At 42.8% G+C, this 21097-nt stretch overlaps 1 protein-coding gene across 1 annotated transcript; it reads left to right on the top strand.

Annotated features, from left to right (window-relative positions):
- Positions 1 to 19: 19 nt before the first annotated feature.
- On the top strand, positions 20 to 14308 carry LOC144675649 (uncharacterized). Its single transcript, XM_078536292.1, has 4 exons — positions 20 to 133; positions 212 to 481; positions 11422 to 11531; positions 14112 to 14308. The coding sequence occupies exons 1-4, from the start codon at positions 103 to 105 to the stop codon at positions 14211 to 14213; spliced, it is 513 nt and encodes a 170-aa protein (XP_078392418.1). The 5' UTR covers positions 20 to 102; the 3' UTR covers positions 14214 to 14308.
- The last annotated feature ends 6789 nt before the right edge of the window (positions 14309 to 21097 follow it).

The following is a 21097-nucleotide window of genomic DNA, read 5'->3' as shown; positions in this document are numbered from 1 at the left end:
CCCACAGCGGCAAATTTTAATGGTGCGAACTTCAGTGTGAGGATTGTCCCTGTTCTGTTTGAAGATGCTGGAGTTTACAAATGTTCTCTGGGACCACATAAAATGGTGACCATTCAACTAATCACAGTTAAAGGTAGGAGACGGAATGTTGTTGCTGTTTTCAATGATCAAGTCAGTGTTTAAAATGTAAATGATTTTCTTGTTTACACAGTGACAGCTGAACCATCTGATGCAGTGACTGAGGGAGACACCGTTACCCTGACCTGCTCTGTCTCTGATGTCACTGAATCAATGAGACTTGTTTGGATCAATAGTGATGGCAAAACTGTTGTAGAGAAAACATTGAAGGAAGAGAAACAGGAACAGGGTTTGTTACAACTGATTATTCAGAATGCCGACCGAGACAGAAGGAACTGGACATGTGTTTTGTTTCATCAAAACATTCCAAAGGTTTTAATTCCATATTACCTGAAGATTAACAGTAAGTGTTTTAGATTTTACTCTTTCCTCCATCGAAAGTTTATACTGCTTTTTTATTATGGTGAGCGCTTACTTTTCATATCTTCTTACACGGGGGAGGCAATGCGTAGTGGGACCATCGCTGAGCTAGTAATCCAGAGACCCACAGGGTAATGCTCTGGGGTCCCAGGTTCCAATATTGCCATGGCAGATGGAGGAATTTGAATTCAATACAAATCTGGAATTTAAAGTCTAATAATGACCATGAAACCATTGTTGATTGTTGTAAAAAACCCATCTGGTTCACTAATGCCGTTCAGGGAGGGAAATCTGTCGTCTTTGCCTGGTCTGGCCTATGTGTGGCTCTGGGCCCACAGCAAAGTGGGTGACTCTTAAATGCCCTTTGAAATGGCCTAGAAAGCCACTGAGTTATATCAAACCACTACAAAGCCTCAAAAACGGAATGAATTCCTGACTGAGCAGCTGGCGCTGCCACTGGCACCGGAATTGACAACACAAACTCAGCCCTGTCAACACTGCAACGTCCTCCTTACTAACATCTGGGGGCTAGTGCCAAAGTTGGGAGAGCTGTCTCACAGACTAGTCAGGCAACAGCCTGACATAGTCATCCTCAGGGAATCATATCTTACAGATAATGTCTGAGACTCCACCATCACCACCCCTGGGTATCTCCTGTCTCACCGGCAGGACAGGCCCAGCGGAGGTGGCCACACTGTGGTGTACAGTCGAGAGCGGGTTGACCTAGGAGTCCTCAACATCAACTCAGGGCCCCATGAAGACTCATGGCATGAGGGTAAACATGGGCAGGGAAACCTCCTGCTGATTACCACATACTGCCCTCCCTCATCTGATGAATCAGTGCTCCTTCATGTTGAAAACCACTTGGAGGAAGCATTGAGGGTGGCAAGGGCACAGAATGTACTCTGGGTGGGGGACTTTAATGTCCATCATCAAGAGTGGGTCAGTAGCACCACTACTGACCAAGCTGGCCAAGTCCGAAAGGACATAGCTGCTAGACTGGGTCTGCGGCAGGTGGTCAGGGAACCAACAAGAGGGAAAAACATACTTGGCCTCATTGTCACTAACCTGCCTGGCACAGATTCATCTGTCCATGACAGTATCGGTAGGAGTGCCCACTGCACAGTCGTGGAGACAAAGTCCCTCCATCGTGTGTGTGGCACTACCACCGTGCTAAATGGGATAGATTTCGATCAGATCTAGCAGCTCAAGACTGGGCATCCATGAGGTGCTGTGGGCCATCTGCAGTAGCAGAATTGTATTAAACATAATCTGTAACATTATGGCCCAGCATATCCCCCACTCTACCATTAACTTCAGGTCAGGGGTTCAACCCTGGTTCAATGAAGAGTGCAGGAGAGCATGCCAGGAGCAGAACCAGGAAACATAAAAATGATGTGTCAACTTGGTGAAGCTATAACACAGGACTACTTGCATGCCCAACAGCATAAGCAGCAAGTGGTAGAAAGAGTTAAATGGTCCCACAACCAACGGATCAGGTCCCAGCTCTGCAATGCTGCCACATCCAGTCGTGAGTGGTGGTGGACAATTAAACAACTTGCTGGAGGAGGAGGCTACAAAAATATCCTCATCCTAAATGACGGAGGAGCCCAGCACATCAGTGCAAAAGACAAGCATTTGCTGCAATGTTCAGCCAGAAGTGCCAAGTGAATGATCCACCTTGGCCTCCTCTGGAGGTCCCCAGCATCACAGGTGCCAATCTCCAGCCTTTGCAATTCATTCCACGAGATATCTTGAAATGGCTGAAGGCACTGGATAGTGCAAAGTCTATCTGTACTTGTGACTGTACTTCTGGAAATAGATCTGAAGACTTATGCTCCAGAATGTGCCGTGCCCTTAGCTAAGCCGTTCCAGTACAGCTACAACACTGGCATCTACCCAGCAATGTGGAAAAATGCCTGGTTATGTCCTGCCCACAAAATGCAGGACAAATCCAACATGGCCAATTACAGCCCCATCAGACTATTCTTGATCATCAGTAAAGTAATGGAAGGTGTCATAAACAGTGCTATCAGGCAGCCCTTACTTAGCAATAAGCTTCTCACTGACGCCCAGTTTGGGTTCCGCCCGGGCCACTCAGCTTCTGACCTCATTACAGCCTTAGTTTAAACATGGACAAAAGGGCTGAATTCCCTAGGTGAGGTGAGAATGACTGGTCTTGCCATCAATGCAGAATTTGCCCGGGTGTGGCATCAAGGAGCCCTGGCAAAACTGGAGTCTATAGGAATCAGGGCGAAAACTCTCCACTGGTTGGAGTTATACCTAGCACAATTGAAGATGGTTGTGATTGTTGGAGGTCAGTCATCTCAGCTCCAGCATATCACTGCAGGATCATGTCACAGGTGCGACCATCTTCAGCTCCTTCATCAATGACTTTCCTTCCACCAAAAGGTTAGAAGTGGGGATGTTTGCTGATGATTGCACAATGTTTAGTCCCATTCACGACTCCTCAGATACAGAAACAGTATATGTTGAAATGCAGCAAGACCTGGTCAATATCCAGGCTTGGGCTGACAAGTGGCAAGTAACATTCGCGCTGCACAAGTGCCAGGCAATAACCATCTCTAACAAGAGAGAAGCTAACTATCACCCCTTGACATTCAATGGTATTATCATCACTGAATCCCCCACTATCAGTATTCTGGGGGTTATCATTGACCAGAAACTGAACTGGAATAGTCATATAAATACAGTGGCTATTAGAGTAGGTGAGGCTAGGAATCCTGTGGCGAATAACTCACCTCCTAACTCCCCAAAGCCTGTCCCCCATCTTCAAGGCACCAGTCAGGAGTGTGATGAAATACTCCCCACTCGCCTGGATGAGTGAAACTCCAACAGCAGTGCAGAAGCTGGACACCATCCAGGACAAAGAATCCCTCTTGATTCGCATCCCATCCACAAACATTCACTCCCGCCACCACTAACGCACAATGGCAGCAGTGTGTACCATCTACAAGATGCACTCCACGAAATCACCAAGGTTACTTAGACCTTCCAAAACCTTGACCGCTCCCATCTAGAAGGACAAGGGTAGCAGCAACCCCACCACCTGGAAGTTTCTCTCCAAGCTACGCAGCATTCTGACTTGGAAATATATCGCCATTCCTTCACTGTCGCTGGTTCAAAATCCTGGAACTCCCTCCCTAATAGCACTGTGCGTGTACCTGCACCACATGGAATGCAGTGGTTCAAGAAGGCAGCTCACCACCGCCCTCTGAAGGGCAAATAGGGCTGGGCAATAAATGCTGGCCCAGCTAGTGACACTGACACCCCATGAATGAATAAAAAACAAGGCACTAACTGGCCAATTATTGACCAATTAAGGGCTGTTTCCCATCAGGCCATTCCTGTCCATTGCAGCATTTGGCGTTGGAGAGCTGCTGGCTAATCAGATTGGTCGGCAGCTCTGTTATGATATGGCAAATGACGTGTGCCAGGTGGATCAAATCCACGAGGGGAATGTGATCACACGGTCACAACTGTTTCACAATTTGTATTTCATCTTGTGATGCATGCCCTGAATTCAGAATTAATAAGACTATCCCGACCTCATACGTTTTTAGAAAACTAAATTAAACATTTATTAACAAAAGAAAAGATTTCAAGCACATACATAAGTCTACAAATTGCTATTATAATAACTCCTAAAACCTATAATTAATCTGACTCCCAGTTACACCTCCATTAAGGCAACAGTAAAAACATATAGATTTCAATAGACCCAGGCAATGCCCACAATACCCTGCACAGTGAGTTACAAAATGAGTTCTCTCAGCTTCAGTTCCTGTCGACAGCAACTCGATGCACAGAGTCTGGAGGCTTTTCACACTTGTGTTAGATCATAGAATGCCCTCCCCTCTTACACATAAACTCATCTCATGTATTCATGTTTCTCCCTTTATAATGCAAATTCCATTGTCTTTGTCTTTGGAAGTTTACCTTTCTCAGAATATAAATATTTTTATAGTGCCAATTTTATCAGTAAACTTTAGGAAAAATAAACACACTGTTTGGCTTAGCTTCTTCTGGCTAGGTGTAACACCTGACCATCTCTTTGAAATTCAAATTAACCTAATTTATCTAAAAACGCAAATGTTCCTTACATCTCACATTCTAAAATTTCAGCCATGTTTACGTATTTAGCATTTCAAACCTAGCTTCTTGTTGAATGCTCAAAGATGATGGAGGGCTTGGCGCAGTTTTCACGTTGCTGATTCCATTTAGGCAGACAACTCTTTGAAATTCAGCGCTGGTAAATGCAGTACCATTATCTGAGACCATTACTTCTGGCAATCCATGGAGAGAAAAGCTTTGGCGTAACTTTTCTATAGAAGCACCTGATGTTGACGTTAATCTCATAAATATCTAACCACTTGGAAGGAACATCAATAACCAGTAGAAAAATGGTTCCAATGTGCAATCTCACCCAGGGCCTACCAGGCCACTCCCATGAGTGTAATGGGGCTGCCACTGGCAACTTCTGTAGCTGTTGGCACTGCACAGTGTTTAACAACCTTCTCAATACCGCTGTCCATTCCCGGCCACCTAAGATAACTTTGCGCGATCATCTTCATTCTTGAGATTCCCGGATGGGCACTGCGTAACTCTACTAAGAGCAGTTCCCTTCCTTGTGAAGGAACTACTACTTGTGCACCCCATATTAGGATACTATCTTGATTGCTCGCCTCGTGTCTCAGGTCGAAAAATGGCTTCAATTTATCAGGGGCTCGTTTCTGGGACCATCCACTTGACACTTGGTCTCTCAATTGAAATAGGACTGGAACACAATCCATCCAGTTTCTTATCTGCCTGGTACAGACTGGTGAGGAATGCAGAATATTCATCGCGAATATGATCTCTTGGGGAATTGGGAAATGTTCATTGCTCTATTGCAAAGGAAGGTGACTAAGGGTATCGGCATTGGCAATATGCACCCCTGGTCTATGCACATAATTGTATTCATATGCTGATAAAATTAGGGCCCATCATTGAATTTGTGCAGAAGCTATGGGAGGGATAGCCTTTTCCTCGTTAAACAGACCCAAGGGTGGTTTGTGGTCCGATAATATCGTGAAGTGTCGCCCATTGGTGGAATTATTTTTATACCAAAAATAATCAACAGGCCTTCCTTTTCGATTTGAGAATTTCCTTCCTCGGGCATGCTAAGTGTCCTGGATACATAGTCTATTGGCCTCTCTGCACTATCGTCCATGTGAGATAGTACCACTCCCACTCCATAGGGAGCGCATCGCAGGTTAGCACCAATTCCTTAGTTGTGTCGTCGTGTACTGACAAATTTGAAGAATGCAAAAGCTGTTTGACTTTCATGAAGGCTTCTTCCTGGGGTGACTTCCAAATGGTTTTTCTTTAGCAGAGAGTGTAGAAGACCATTGGTAGGAATCGACCATAAAGATTTAACATTCCTACAAATGATTTAAGTTCAGAGGCGTTCTTAGGCATAGGTGCCTCCCTGATAGCTTTATCCTTCTCTTCAACAGGGTGTACCCCTTGGGCGTCTATCCGATAGTCCAAATAAATGACTTAATTTGCCTGAAAAGTACAATTTTTCTTCCTTAGGTGCACTCCTGCTTCGAAAAATTGTTTCATGACTCCCGCCAGATTAGCCAAGTGTTCCATTTCCGTGAATCCAGTTATTAGTTCATTGTCCATATAGACCACGACTTGAGGTAATCCTTGTAGCAAGCTCTCCATTGTCCTCTGGAAAATGGCACAGGCCGAAGGAAAACTGAAGGGCAGGCATGTGTAGATATAACCCTTTGTGGGTGCTTATTGTTACAAATTTTCTGGAGGCATCATCTAGTTCCGGTTGCTGATATGCCTGATACACATCAAGCTTTGTATATGTTGTCCCTCCTGCTAGTTTGTCATTGAGGTCTTCAACCTTGGGCATCGGGTACCCGGCCAGTTTGGCTGCTTTGTTGACCGTTAGTTTATAGACCCCACAGATCCAGATGATCTGGTCTGGTTTTAGGACAGGGATGATAGGTGCTCTCCTCTCTGAGAACAGAACCGTTTTTACGATACCCATCCTCTCTAGCTGGTTCAACTCAGCGTCAACCTTCTCTCTCAGAGCGTATGGCACTGGTCTTGCTTTCATGAAGCCAGGGGTTGCTTCTGAGTCCACGTAAATCTTGGCCTGTAGGTTTTCAATTTTCCCCTGTTGATCCCGAAAGTCAGTGTCATTTTTGTTGCAGCTCTGGCAGTCCTCCTACTCGCAACTGGAAGATTTCAGACAAGTTTCACTTTATTTCTTTCAACCAATCACGACCTTGAAGGCTTGCTCCTTCGCTTTTCAGCAACATGACTGATAATTGTGCTGTTTGGTGTAAATAATAAACAGGTACACTGGTAATACTCTTTACTTGGATTTCTTTGCCCGTATACATTTTCAACTTAATGGTTGAGCACCTTTATTGAAACATCTGAAGGTGTGCTCTCCTGCTACAATGGTAGAAGCAGGATTTGCATTTTTAAGGGTTTCCCATTCACCTGTAAAGTGACAGTGATCGGCTCTGTCTTCCCTACTTTCATGCTGAATGAGGAATAAATGTCAGAATTGGTTGATTCTGATTCTTCTGCATTATGTACTTCATTTGACGCTGTTCGTTGCCTGGAAGCCTGTTTCAATTTTGCTTTGCAATGTTTCAAGATCTGCCCTCCTTCATGACAAAAATAGCAGTCCACCTTTTTACATCGGCAATTGTCAGGAATATGATTGTTTCCATGTTGATACCAATTAGTTTTCGAATTTGCTGCTGAGCGGTTTCCTCTCATTTAGCATCGGAGTCCTGGCTTTTCACACCACTTTTGACTGACCGTTCCCACCCAACTAGGAAAATGGCACCATTTTGTGCACCTTGAATTGCTTGTGAAACCCTTACAGTGCTTTCCACCACAAATGCTTTCTTAAAATCAAGATCCACTTCAGCCAGCAATCTTCGCTGAATAATATCATCTTGCACACCACAGAACAAACAATCCCTGAGCATATCACTTAGGGTTTCATGAAAATCACAATATTCCGTTAGTTTTTATTTTTCCCTGTAAGTAGCAATGGTCAGCCCTGGGGCTCTACTCCGTGAATTGAACCTGAACCTCTGTATTGTGACTGAGGGCTTGGGTCAAAAATATCCCTTAACGAGGTTCACTAATTCACTGACGGTCTTTGAATCAGGGGCACTGGGTACTGTCAAGCTTTGAATTAAACTGTGGTCTTGCTCCCACAAATACTGAGGAGAATCGCTCTCCTCGTTTCTTCCCCTGTGATTTCAGTGGCTTGTAAATGGTAACCAAGACATTCTATGTATTGAGACCAGTCATTTGTGGTTGGCTCAAAAGGATTGATTCTGCCAAACTGTGGCATCTCAGATGAGTGTATCTTCCTTTCCTTTTAATTATCTTAGATACTCACAATCGCTGGGCGAGGGACAGCACTGGATCTGATTGATCCTTGTCACCAGTTTATATAGAAACATAGAAACTAGGAGCAGGAGTAGGCCATTCGGCCCTTCGAGCCTGCTCTGCCATTCATTATGACCATGGCTGATCATCCAACTCAATAGCCTGCTCCCGCTTTCTCCCCAAACCCTTTGATCCCTTTCGCCCCAAGAGCTTTCTCTAACTCCTTCTTGAAAAAATACAATGTTTTGGTCTCAACTACTTTCTGTGGTAACGAATTCCACAGGCTCACCGCTCTCTGGGTGAAGAAATTTCTCCTCATCTCAATCCTAAATGGTCTACCCCATATCCTCAGACTGTGACCCCTGGTTCTGGACTCCCCCACCATCGGGAATACCCTTCCTGCATCCCTGTCTAGTCCCGTTAGAATTTTATAGGTTTCTATGAGATTCCCCCTCATTCTTTGAACTCATGCAAATATAGTCCTAATCGACTCAATCTCTTCTCATATGTCAGTCCTGCCATCCCAGGAATCAGTCGGGTAAACCTTCGCTGCACTCCATCTAAAGCAAATACATCCTTCCTCAGATAAGGAGGCCAAAATTGCACACAATACTCCAGGTGTGGTCTCACCAAGACCCTGTACAATTGCAGCAAGACACCCCTGTTCCTGTACTTGAATCCTCTGGGTATGAAGGCCAACGTGCCATTTGCCTTCTTTACCGCCTGCTGCAGCTGCATACTTACCTTCAGCGACTGGTGTACAAAGACACCCAGGTCTCATTGTACATTCCCCTCTCTCAATCTTTAGCCATTCAGATAATAATCTGCCTTCCTGTTTTTGCTACCAAAATGGATAACCTCACATTTATCCACATTATACTGCATCTGCCATGCATTTGCCCACTCACACAGCTTGTCCCAATCACACTGAGGCATCTCATCTAAATCATAAATCTATATTGTGAGTAACTGGGGTCCCAGCACCGATCCCTGCGGTACCCCACTAGTCACTGCCTGCCATTCAGAAAAAGACCCGTTTATTCCGACTCTTTGTTTCCCGTCTGCCAACCAGTTTTCTATCCATCTCTATACACTACCCCCAATCCCATGCGCTCTAATTTTACACGTCAATCTCTTATGTGGTACTTTGTCGAAAGCCTTCTGAGAGTCCAAATAAACCACATCTACTGGCTCCCCCATATCAACTCTACTAGTTACATCCTTGAAAAATTCCAGTAGATTTGCCAAGCATGATTTCCCTTTCATAAATCCATGCTGACTCTGTCCGATTCTGCCACTGTTTTCCACGTGCTCAGCTATTAAATCTTTAATAACGAATTTTCCCCACTACCGATGTCAGGCTGACTGGTCTATAATTCCCTGTTTTCTCTCTGCCTCCCTTTTTAAATAGTGGGGTTACATTAGCTAACCTCCAATCTGTAAGAACTGCTCCAGAGTCTATAGAATCTTGGAAGATGACCACCAATACATCCTCTATTTCTAGGGGCACTTCCTTAATTACTCTGGGATGCAGATTATCAGGCCCCGGGGATTTATCAGCCTTCAATCCCATCAATTTCCCCAACACCATTTCCCTGCTAATACTGATTTCTTTCAGTTCCTCCATCTCACTAAACCCTGTGTTGCACAACATTTCTGGTTTGTTATTAGTGTCCTTCTTTGTGAAGACAGAACCAAAGTATGTATTTAGTTGGTCAGCCATTTCTTTGTTCCCTATTATAAATTCTCCTTTTTCTGAATGTAAGGGACCTACATTTGTCTTCACCAATCTTTTTCTCTTCACATACAAATAGAAACTTTTACAGTCAGTTTTTATGTTCCCTGCAAGCATACTCTCGTACCCTATTTTCCCCTTCTTAATCAATCCCTTGGTCCTTCTTTGCTGAATTCTAAACTGCTTCCAATCCTCAGGTCTGTTCTTTCTGGCCAATTTGTATGCCTCTTCCTTGCATCTAATACTATCTGTAATTTATCTTGTAAACCATGGTTTGGCCATCTTTCCTGTTTTACTTTTGCACCAGACAGGAATAAACAATTGTTGCAGATCACCAATGCGCTCTTTGAATGTTTGCCATTGCCTATCCACCGTCATCCCTTTAAGTAACGTTTCCCAATCCATCATAGCCAACTCGTGCCTCATACCATCGTAGTTTCCTTTATTAAGATTCAGGACCCAAGTCTCAGAATCAACTACGTCACTCTCCAACTTGATGAAGAATTCTATCATATTATGGTCGCTCATCCCCAAGGGGCCTTGCACAACTGGATTGCCAATTATTCCTTTCTCATTATACAATACCCAGTCGAGGATGGCCTGTTCTCTTGTTGGTTCCTCAATGTATTGGTCCGGAAAAAACATCCCTTTTACACTCCAGGAATTCCTCCTCTACGGTATTATTACTAATTTGATTTGCCCAATCTATATGCATATTAAAGTCAACCATAATTACAGGTGTTCCTTTATTACATGCATCTCTGATTTCCTGTTTAATGCCATTCCCAAAATCACCACTACAGTGTGGAGGTCTATATACAACGCCCACTAACATTTTTTTCCCCTTAGTGTTTCTCAGTTCTATCCATACAGATTCCACATCGTCGGAGCTAATATCTTTCCTCACTATTGCGTTAATTTCCTCTTTAACGAGCAATGCAACTCCACCCCCTTTTCCTTTTTTTCTGTCCTTCCTAAATACTGAATACCCCTGGATGTTCAGTTACCATCCCTGGTCACCCTGCAGCCATGTCTCTGTAATGCCGACTATATCACACCTGTTTACATCTATTTGTGCAGTTAATTCATCCACTTTATTGCGAATGCTACTCGTGTTAAGGCACAAAGATTTAAGGTTTGTCTTTTTAACATTACTTGTCCCGTTCCGACTATTTTTCACTGAGGCCCTGTTTGATTTTTGACCTTGATTTCTCTGAATATCGCTTTTCTTATTCCGCTTTCTGTCTTTTGTTCTTGTCTTTGATTCCCCTTCCTCTGACTCTTTGCATAGGTTCCCATCCCCCTGCCATTTTAATTTAAACCCTTCCCAACCACTCTAGCAAATGTTCCCCCTGGGACATCAGTCCCAGTCCTGCCCAGGTGTAAGCCGTCCAATTTGTCCTGGTCCCACCTCCCCCAGAACTGGTCCCAATGCCCCAGGAACCTGAAAACCTCCCCTTCACACCACCTCTTCAGCTAGTTTGTTATAGAGTTGATTTTCCAGGCTAATTTTCTTGGTGGAAACAATGAACTTTGTTGATTTATTTACAAGACAGCATCTTATGTGTGCATCTAAGTCTATAACAAAAGAAGAACTCTCCCTTAGAGGTTCCCCGCACTGATTGGTTTATACAGATTATGTGATCTTTCAACACAGATTTATTTTTAAAGCTACAGACCTACGTTTATCAAAACTATAATTACTACAAGAGTGAAAGTATAAATAATATCTTTGTCCTTCACAGTGAGAGCGAGAATACTTCCAGACATTTGGATCATCACAGTTTCCAGTTACTTGTTTGTTAAACTGGGCTTTGCTGTTGGACTAATTTGCTGTTTGAAGAGGATGGACAGAGTAAGAATTTTTTGGGGCTTTCCAGTAAATCAGGAATTAGTGTCAAACTGTCGCTTGGTGCTATGAAAACTGATGTCTTTGAATGGATATTATGTGGTCACAAATGGAATTTTAAAATGCCATTTAAATGTGGTACATTGCACAGAATTTAAAGGAATCATCAATTGGTAGATTTAAGCAGGGCAATTGCTCCAAATTGAGTGAAATCTTAGCGTTTGAGTATTTTTTTCCAGATTTAAATGTCAGAAAGTACCCCATTCCCACTTTCCATCATAATCAAGGAAGAAACCAGGAAAATCTTAGATCACCATACCTGTTTATCAATGAATGGACAATGCTCAAACCCAGAGTTGAGTCTTTTCACATTTTTCATTGACTATCACCAATATTCCTCTTGGAAATTATTATTTTGAAAACTGTCAGAAAGCAATATTTGGACAGTTAAAGCACGAGCTGTTAAATGATGATGAACAGAAAACACGACTATATTTAGTGACAATTTGAGTATATTTTTTGTGTGTGCTGTTATTCTTGTTGCTCTGGTCTGGTGACACTAGAGAGCTTCAGTAGGGTTGGGTTTTGAAATGATTTTTTTCACTCTGCAAACCACTTCCTCTGTGGTAGGTTTGATTTACCTGATTTACTCATGTTGAAATCTCAGTCAATTCAAAATTAAAGGTTCTCTTTTAGAGAGCCCTGTTCAGTTTGTGTTGGAGGAAAGGATGTTTCAAAGCTGTATACTTTTGGGTAAATTGACAACTGTAGGATAAGAGCCAGTCAGGTCAAAGATACAGAAATATGGAAAGATTGTGGAAAAATTGAAGTTACAGCAAGGATCTGAGGTAACGTGTATTGTTTATATGTTTACATAGAATGATATGACAGGTACAGCACAGAAACAGGTCATTCAGCCCAGCTGGCCTATGTTGGGGTTCATGCACCATATGAGCTCTTCCCACTTCACTTTATCCCATTCTTCTGACTTTTCCTTCAATTCATGTCTCCCTCATGTGAACTCTCGCTTCTCCTGAAATGAATCTTCAATGTAATGCTATCCTCAGCTACACCAGCTGTTCACCAGTTCCACAAGGAAAGAATCAGGGAAATCTCTGATTGTCAAAACTGATTATAAATGAATGAAAAAAACAGAAAATGAATGAACATTGCTCACATTAGGAGCCCATTATTCTAGTGTTAAAATGTTCAATTAATTTTTGATCCCAACAATTCGTCTTGGAAATTAGTAATTGCAATTGCCAGAAATTAATCTATTTGAAGAGTTGTTGGCTACAACATGACAAATAAAAATGCCGACAGGTTGAACAGTGATACAGAATTTTTTGAGAATGAATGATTACGTTAAACTTCACAGCAAATCACAGGTCAGGGAGGTAAAGAAAGAGACTGGATCAGCAGCTCTGGGTGGAGAACATTGTTCAGTCAGAGGCAGAGTCGTAAGTTTAAGGTTCAATGTGGTAACTTTACTGGTGAGGTTGGTCAGCCACAAGGAGATCCTGATAGAAATATGATCACATTGTGACCATGAGCTTTGGCTTCAGTGGCGTGAATCTACTTTACATTCAGATTTTCACAGCCGTAAAAACCTTCCACAAAACATTCTATCAGTAACTGGAGCGAGTTTATAATTCCAGGTTTGTTCCTTCCAATTGCTTCCATTGAAGCCTTTGGGTGGAATTTTGCAATAGCCTGCCATTCCCAACATTGGGGTGAATTCCAGGTCAGGAATTCGGATGTGGTTGTGATGGGACATCGGACGCGATTTCCCTGGAGGCGGCCAATTTAGAAGCTGCCTGCAGGTACCTTGTCCAATTAGGAACAGCTGCCAGGTTCCAGTGTTCCAATCAGTGTGGGCTGTGGATAGGGAATTCAGCCATTCTGATAATGTGGGCAGAGCCAGGGCAAGAAGAGGAGTGGCAGTGATGCCTTGGAGGCACTTTCAATGGGAGAAATGAGTCTGTTATTGCAGCAAGGTAAGGATTGGTGGAGACATCGGTCTCCATGAAGTGTATGTGAGGGCATGCCTGCTATCTGGGGATAGCCCCACTTTGTGAATTACTGCAGACAAATAAACTGAAACCCTCGACTGAATCACAGCTTAGACTCCTGCTGCAAGGCCAACTCTGATCCATTGTCAGACCCCTGACCCAGTGAGAGGCCCATCCATTCCAGGGACAATCTCTTTCCCCGTGCAGGTAACTGGTTCATGGCCACACTTCATTGGCACCATACTGCTGCCTGGCAGGTTACCATCAAACCCATTAGCCCACCTCCTGGAAAAGCTCATGGAGGCAGGAATATATTGAGGAGCCAAGCCGATCTAGAACTTTCCAAATTTCCTCCCCACCATGTTCCAAAGCCGCCTCCATGGCTCTAGGAAAATTCAGCCCTTTGCCTGTTGCTGTGATCCCATTAACAATGAGTCAGTTTTGTGTGGGTCAAGTTCTGTTCAGTTGCCCATTCTGTAAAAATGTCTTTATTCGATTTCTACTTCATCCATCACTTAAGCCCAGTATTTGTTCCTGAAGGATTTATTTAAATACATTTTTTGCCTTTCGTTAGATATCGAACAATAGGAATCCACCCAAGGCGACAGGAAATAAAGAAACTGTCCAATTACAGACCCTGAACTCTGACGCTGATTTGAGATCATCGAATAAATGACATAGCACAGAAGGAGACCATTCAGCCCATCATGTCTGTGGCCAGTGATCAATCCAAGCTCGGAAACTGAAGATTTGGTTTTATGGATATGTCCTGTGGCCATCTTTTTATATAGCTAGATTTGATTAAATTGCAAAGCGACATTTCAGCAGTGCCCAGTCTCAGTATCTCTTATTTTACTTCACAAGCACTAACGTTCCAGGCTATTCTATGAAATTGCAAATGGTGGAAATTTGTTTGGATTTTGTTCTGAATTCCTGATCTCCATTCCTGTCTGGTGAAGCTCCACACTGTTGTCATGATTTTATGACCGGAGGAATTGATGTTGACCCAGTCATGCAGCTGAGTGTAATCCTTGAAGAAATGCAACATGGATTTGTGACTGTGCATCCCCAGTGCATGATCACAAGGGATTGTTTATAAACAACCATGGTAAAAAGCTTAACAACAAAATGATCATAATAATATCGCCATGAATAAATGATGTGGAAAAGTAAATTTGCAAATTCAAGTTGGAGTGACTACAATTTTGGGGAAGATTTATATGTTTATCCTCAACAATCATTTAAAAACCTCAATAATCAACTGATTGTATTGATAGATTGTGATGATGAGATTGGTTCAGAATGGAATGGGAAAGTATTTCCTCTCGTCATTGAATGACTCCTGCCATCTGCCCAATCACAGACCTTCCCCTTTGATCTTTCCCTATCAGGGAATGTTTGATCTGTTTGTAAAGAGAGCACCGAACATTCTGTGCAAGGACCTAATATTGTAAACTTTGAAAGGAAATTAGCAAAATTATTATCCTGGATTTTCAATTCTTTTAGCTCATAATTTTTGAATTTTGACATTGAAAGTTTGCGACTGTTGATTTACAATACATAAAGATGTTTGTGTGGATCTATTGAGTGTGAGTGTTAATTTATTGTCCAGGTATCTGCCTTGGCTCATTGGCAACACTTCCACCACTATTCTAAGATGGGGATTGTAGGAGAGTCTGATGGAACGCCCATTATCTTAATGGGTAAGTGTGATTAGATTTGTGATCAATGGAGGAATGTTCCATTTGACAAGGGAAGAAGTTTAATCCTAAAAGAAAATTTCAAATAGAGACTGAAAAACCATTAGCAAGCTTTGTAAATCTATTATTAAAAAGGACACCTTAAGGATGACATATTTGGACAATTATTGAAGTTTAATTGATGAGTATATCTCATGGTTGACAAATTGAACTTTAATTTCTGAAGCTAATAAATGGTAAAGGAATAACTGTACACAATAAGAGAACAATAATAATGTTTTTAAAAATCTTTAATGATGAATTTAAATTCTGTAGTAAAGAACTGCCAAAGGAATGATTGTGCAGAACAAAGGAATGATTCCAATGGTGTAGATATGTTTAATGTTGAATAAATATGATATAAAATTAACGAACTCACCTCTGATTGAGACATTGTGGGCTCAAATCCCAGTCCAGATACTTGATCACCACATCCAGGCTACTTCAATGCAGTACTGAGTGAATGCTACATTGGCAAAGATGCTGCCTTTGGAATGTGAAGATAAACTAAACCCATCCTCTCAGCTTTCCTCGCTTTCTATTTCGAAGAACAAGAAGGGAATTCTCCATGATGGTCTGGCTCGCATTTACCCCTGAACCACCTTCTATAAAAACTGATTGATCGTTATTCCACTGCTGTTGGTTGGATCTTGTTTTGAGTGAAATGCCCGGTGCATTTTGCACATCACAACAGTGACTACATTTCGCAAGTAAAGAAATTTTGCTTGAAACCACTTTGGGACATCCAGAGGTCAAGAATGGCACTATATAATTCCGAACCTTTATATTCAGAAATTCTTTTAAGACAGGAGCTTGGTTGTCTGATTTTTAATGTGCGCTGTTATTTGTGTTGCTGTGAATTGCTGTGCTAGTGAGCTGAAGTCATATTGGGGCCAAGAACTGAATAAGCTGGATTTTATGATCAGCTGTAAGGCAATGCCCTCGCTGCTGCCTGAGAAGAAAACTGCCTGGAAAGATCCGGAAATATCTGCGGCGCAGTCTTCCCCTTTCCTGAAGGCAGTTTCATACTGTAGTTGCGCCAAAGGGATTCCCATGCATGCAATAGCAGAGATACCCTTGAGGAGCACTGGATCACTGATAGCAACAGCTGGATTTCCATCTATGGAGAGTTAATGCTTCGAGTCTGTATGACCCTTCTTCAGAGCTGAAGTGAAGTGGAAATGTGATGAATTTAAACAGTTTAAGGGGGGTGGGGCAGGTGTAGCTGGATAGAAGGGCAGCAACAGGTGGGGACCAAGGAGGGATTGACAAAGATGTCATGAACTAAAGGACAAAGGGATTGTTAATGGTCTTTCATCGCATTTCCACTTCTCTTCAGCTCTGAAGAAAGGTCATATCGACCAGAAACATTAACTCTGTTTTCCTCTCTCCACAAATGGTGTCAGGCCTGCTAAGTTTTTCCATCATTTTCTGTTTTTGCTTCAGATTTCCAGCATCCACTGTATTTAGCTTTTATCTGAATTTCCATGTTATTCTGCACTCGTGCAGACTCCTGAAATTGCTCAGTTTCAGTGAAGCACCTACGGCCAATGCTGACAGATTCGCTAATATTACCACTGCAAAACTGGGGTAATTTGTTACTCTGAGTGGAATTTAATGCTGCCGCCATGACTTTGGGAACCCTGGTGTGTTTTGCACATCACCACAGTGGGAACCCTGCTGCCTTACTTCCAGTGCCCCTTTAAATCTGGGGTGGGAAGGTTCATGGGCGGATGGCAATTGATGCAGTTAATTTCCACTTAAGGATCTCACCCCTCTGCCAATGGTATTTAATCAGCAGTGGGTGGTGGAGTTGTCACATGGGGAGCCTGTTCCTGTTCATCTCAGGTTTCATATTTTTACCCAGCTCCTCTAGTTTTATATTCATAATTCAACTGAAAAAACCTGCACACATCTAAATTTTCAGTCACTCCCATCAATTTCAACACTTTGGATCAAGTCACATGTCCACCTCAATCATTTCCTGTAAAATTATCTCCATCTATCACTCACAAAACATCGATACAACCAGAAGTGAACATTCACTACATTGCTCCTTCCTGTTTTTATGCCATTTCTGTCATTTTTAAACAGCTTCCACTTTCATTATTAAATGGACTATTAACCCCGATGGGGAGAAAATTCAGCTCTAGGGGTTGTCATTCTTGATTTATATAAAACAGTTTACGGAGTTCTGACCCATGGAACAAACAACGCTATATAAAGATTTCTGGAATATAAAAGTGAAAAAAAATATTTAAACATCAGCAAGAGATTGCACATAAGCCTATCAAGATCTAAATCTTTATTCAAAGATCATGCTGACTTTTCGCAAAAATCTCATACGTACGAATACCAGTGAGTGGTGAGTTCAGCAGTGATTCGACATAGCTGTTTAACTAACAACTGATCAAGTTACTTCCTTGACCACAGCAGTGAGTAGCTTTACATTACACCTATTATACTTTTTCCTTGGACTGGGCTTGCATGTTAAACTGACAGGACCTTAGGTCGTATAAAAGTTCTGTTTAATACAAAATGTACAATAGAATGTTGAGTTTTTTGTCTAAAACCATGGAGTTAATGCCCACCCTCACACGCAATTCCCAGGCAAAATGAATTGTTTCACAGATTCTCTCATCTACCAGAAGAAGTCATATTGGACTCAATATGTGAACTTTGTTTCTCTCTCCACAGATGCTGTCAGGCCTGCTGAGTTTTACCTGCATTTCCTGTTTTTATTTCAGATTTCCAGCATCTGCAGGACTTGGTTCCGACTTGTCCAGCCTTTGACCTGTCGAGCACTTACTGCCAAGCAATCTAAGAAATTTCGCAGTAAATTAAGTTCCTGTGGAACTGGGACTTGCTCATCACTTTCTTGTGAAGGCAAAAGAATAAGGACATCAGCATTTGTGATTTGATTGCCAGGCCTATGTACAAAAGTGTATTAGTGCGCTGCCAGAATTAAGGCCCTTCCTGCTGAGGCTTTGGGCGGTATAGCCTTTTCCACACTAAACAAACCTAACAGTGGTTTGAAATGACTGTAAGATGCCAGCCATGTACATAGTCTTGAAATTTCTTGACACCAAAGGTGATGGACAGCCCTTTTTTTCTATCTGTGAGTGTCCTGTTTCCGCTGTGGTGAGGGTGCTTGATACATAACCTATTGGCCGTTCCTTGCTGCCATCCATCCAATGAGGTAGCACTGCGCCCACTCCGTAGGGAGATGCGTCACATGTCAGCACCAGTACAGGAAAATCAAACATTGCCAACTCATTCTGCAGTTTGTTCAGAGAGGTGCTGAATTCTTCCTGTTCCTCTTCATAATTTTCCAGAGGTACAAACTTTGACCTGAGGGAATCTTGTAGTGTGTGAAGGTCCTTTAACAGCTTTTCTTTTTCCCTTCACAGGTTGCTCACCTTGTTTCAAACTCTGTGATCATGAGGGTCTCTACAAGATTCTTCTGCTGTTCTTCCAGGTTTTGGTTTAAGACAGCCTGCATTTCTTCAGGTTGTTGAGTCCTTACACACTCCTTCCACAAGACAGGAATGCTTTCAGCTTCCATTTGATACCTCAGTGGCCAATTACAGTCAATTTCCCTTATCCAATTTCACCATAGAGGGCTTGGTCCTCTGCCTCTCAACATCAACACTGGTAGCTTTGCCGACTGGCTTCCATAATTGACAATTATTCTGCTTATGCCTTTCACTTGAATGTCTTCACCTGTGTTAGTTTTTAGCTTGGTGGCTGCTGGTTCCAAACTTAACTGATGCTCACCATTATACAATTTTCTGAAAGTATGTTCCCCGATTACTGCAGTGGAAGTTCCCGTGTCCACTTCCATTTTAACAGATTTGCCATTTACATTCACTGTGACAAATATTGTCTCCCTCTTTCCAACTTTCAGATTAAACAATGAGGAATTGTCAGAATTTGTTCTTTCAGGCTCTTCCACATTGTAGATTTCATTGGGCCTCTTCTTTTGTTTCCAAGCAGCTTGAATCTTTCCTTGCACTGCCTCATGAGATGTCCATTTCTCTGACATTAGTAGCATTTGAATTTTTGAAACTGCCAATTTGCTAAAAGACTTATTGTTTCCACCTCCTATTAAAATTAGTCTTCGATTTCGCTACTAAGTTATTTTTCTTTATTCTTTGGCGAGCGGGATCTGTTTCCGGCTTCTTGGCAGAGTCTCGCTTTGTCGCGCCACTTTCAGCTGAGGTTTCCCACACGATGTGGAGGACGTCGCCATTTTACACACCCTTTGTTGCTTTATTGCTGAATCTCTCAAAGCGCTTTCCATGGCCAGTGCTATCTCTAGCGCCTTCTTGAAATCCAGATTCACTTCGGACAATAATCTTTTCTGAATAGTGTCCCTTTTCACACCTCACACTAAATGGTTTCTGAGCATGTCGTTCAGAGTCGTACTGAACTCACAATGTTCTGTTAGTTACTTCAAATTTACCAGGTAGCATGTACTTTTCTCACCTGGGGCTGTATTTTGCGAATTAAACCTGAACCTATACATCGTGACTGCGGGCATGGGTTGAAAATGACTCCTCAAGAGGTCCAACAATTCATCGAAATTCTTCGAATCTGGGGCACTGGTTGCTGTCAAACTTTTAATCAAACCATAGGTTTTTCTCCCACACGTACTCAAGAGGATCACTTGCTTCTTCTCTTCCCCCATAATCTCATTCGCTTGAAAAAAGAAAGTGAGATGTTCTACGTATTGAGACCAATCGTCTGATGCTGGTCCAAAAGGATCAATTCTCCCAAATTGTGTCATTTTGAGAGAGGATAACTTCTTCAATTCTAACGGAGCTTGCTACTTACAATCACTGGCTGAGGTGCAGTGTCCATTTCTTTCTAACTCGGGACTTTGCGATATTTCGCTGGGCGGGCGCGCGATGAAGTTCGACGCGCGCCCGCCATTAATTAACGGGCTAGTTAAGGACCTTAATTCATCAATCGACGGTGATTTTCAGGTGCCCATGCGATCTTTGGGTTGGTGCACGGGTGCAACGGGCAGGCAGGTAAGAGACTTTTTAATTAACCTCATCCATTACCAGACAAGAAGGCTCAGTGGGGCTGTGAAACTGGTATGTGAAGTATTTATTGGAGAAAGGTTTTTAAACTTGCCTGTGTGATCTGCAGCAGTTCAGAACGAATTCCTGCAGCTTTCTGTGTACTTTGAACCTTCAGGTCAGCACTCTGCAGTCAGTAATCTTTATTGGGCCTGCAGCTTTCCAGAGGCCTCCCCTCAGCCTGGGTATGGATTCTGACATGTCCACTGGAGGCAGCTCCTCTGAGGAGGAAGGGAGGGCTAGAATAAGGAGGAGGCCAGGAGTGCACATTCAGCCTCCAGTGGAGCCACCTTTGGGAGTACAGGCACAGGCACAAGGGGCGCAGGGCCAAGAGGGAGTCCAAGGTGGAAGGGGCCGCAGAAGGTGCCACTATCCCGCTGCCAGGGTATACAGGCAGTGAAGCAGCTACTTCAATATGACTGAGATGCAGTGCCAAAGGAGGCTCCGACTGTCAAGGGAGACAGTCAATTATATCTGTCAGATGATTGGCCCTGTCTTCTCTGCCAACACATTCTTCAGTTTGTTCAGAGAGGTGCTAAATTCTTTCTGTTTCTCTTCATACTTTTCCAGAGGTACAACCTTTGACCTGAGGGAATATTGTAGTGTGTGAAGTTCTTTTAACAGTTTTTCATTTTCCCTTCAAAGGTTGCTCACCTCATTTTGAACTCTGTCATCAAACAGGGTCTCTTTGAGTTTCTTCAGTTGTTCTTCCAGGTTTTGGTTTTAGACAGCCT

Source organism: Cetorhinus maximus, unplaced genomic scaffold (genome assembly GCF_964194155.1).
Source record: "Cetorhinus maximus unplaced genomic scaffold, sCetMax3.hap1.1 HAP1_SCAFFOLD_1075, whole genome shotgun sequence".
NCBI classification, from domain to species: Eukaryota; Metazoa; Chordata; class Chondrichthyes; order Lamniformes; family Cetorhinidae; genus Cetorhinus; species Cetorhinus maximus.
This window is presented reverse-complemented; position numbering and strand designations above follow the sequence as displayed.

Excerpts from the sequence above, each read along its gene's own strand:
- LOC144675649 (XM_078536292.1), top strand. The coding sequence starts at position 103 with ATGGTGACCATTCAACTAATCACAGTTAAAG. Across the intron at positions 134-211 it reads TCAACTAATCACAGTTAAAG|TGACAGCTGAACCATCTGAT; the intron begins GTAGGAGACGGA and ends TTGTTTACACAG. Across the intron at positions 482-11,421 it reads ATATTACCTGAAGATTAACA|TGAGAGCGAGAATACTTCCA; the intron begins GTAAGTGTTTTA and ends TGTCCTTCACAG.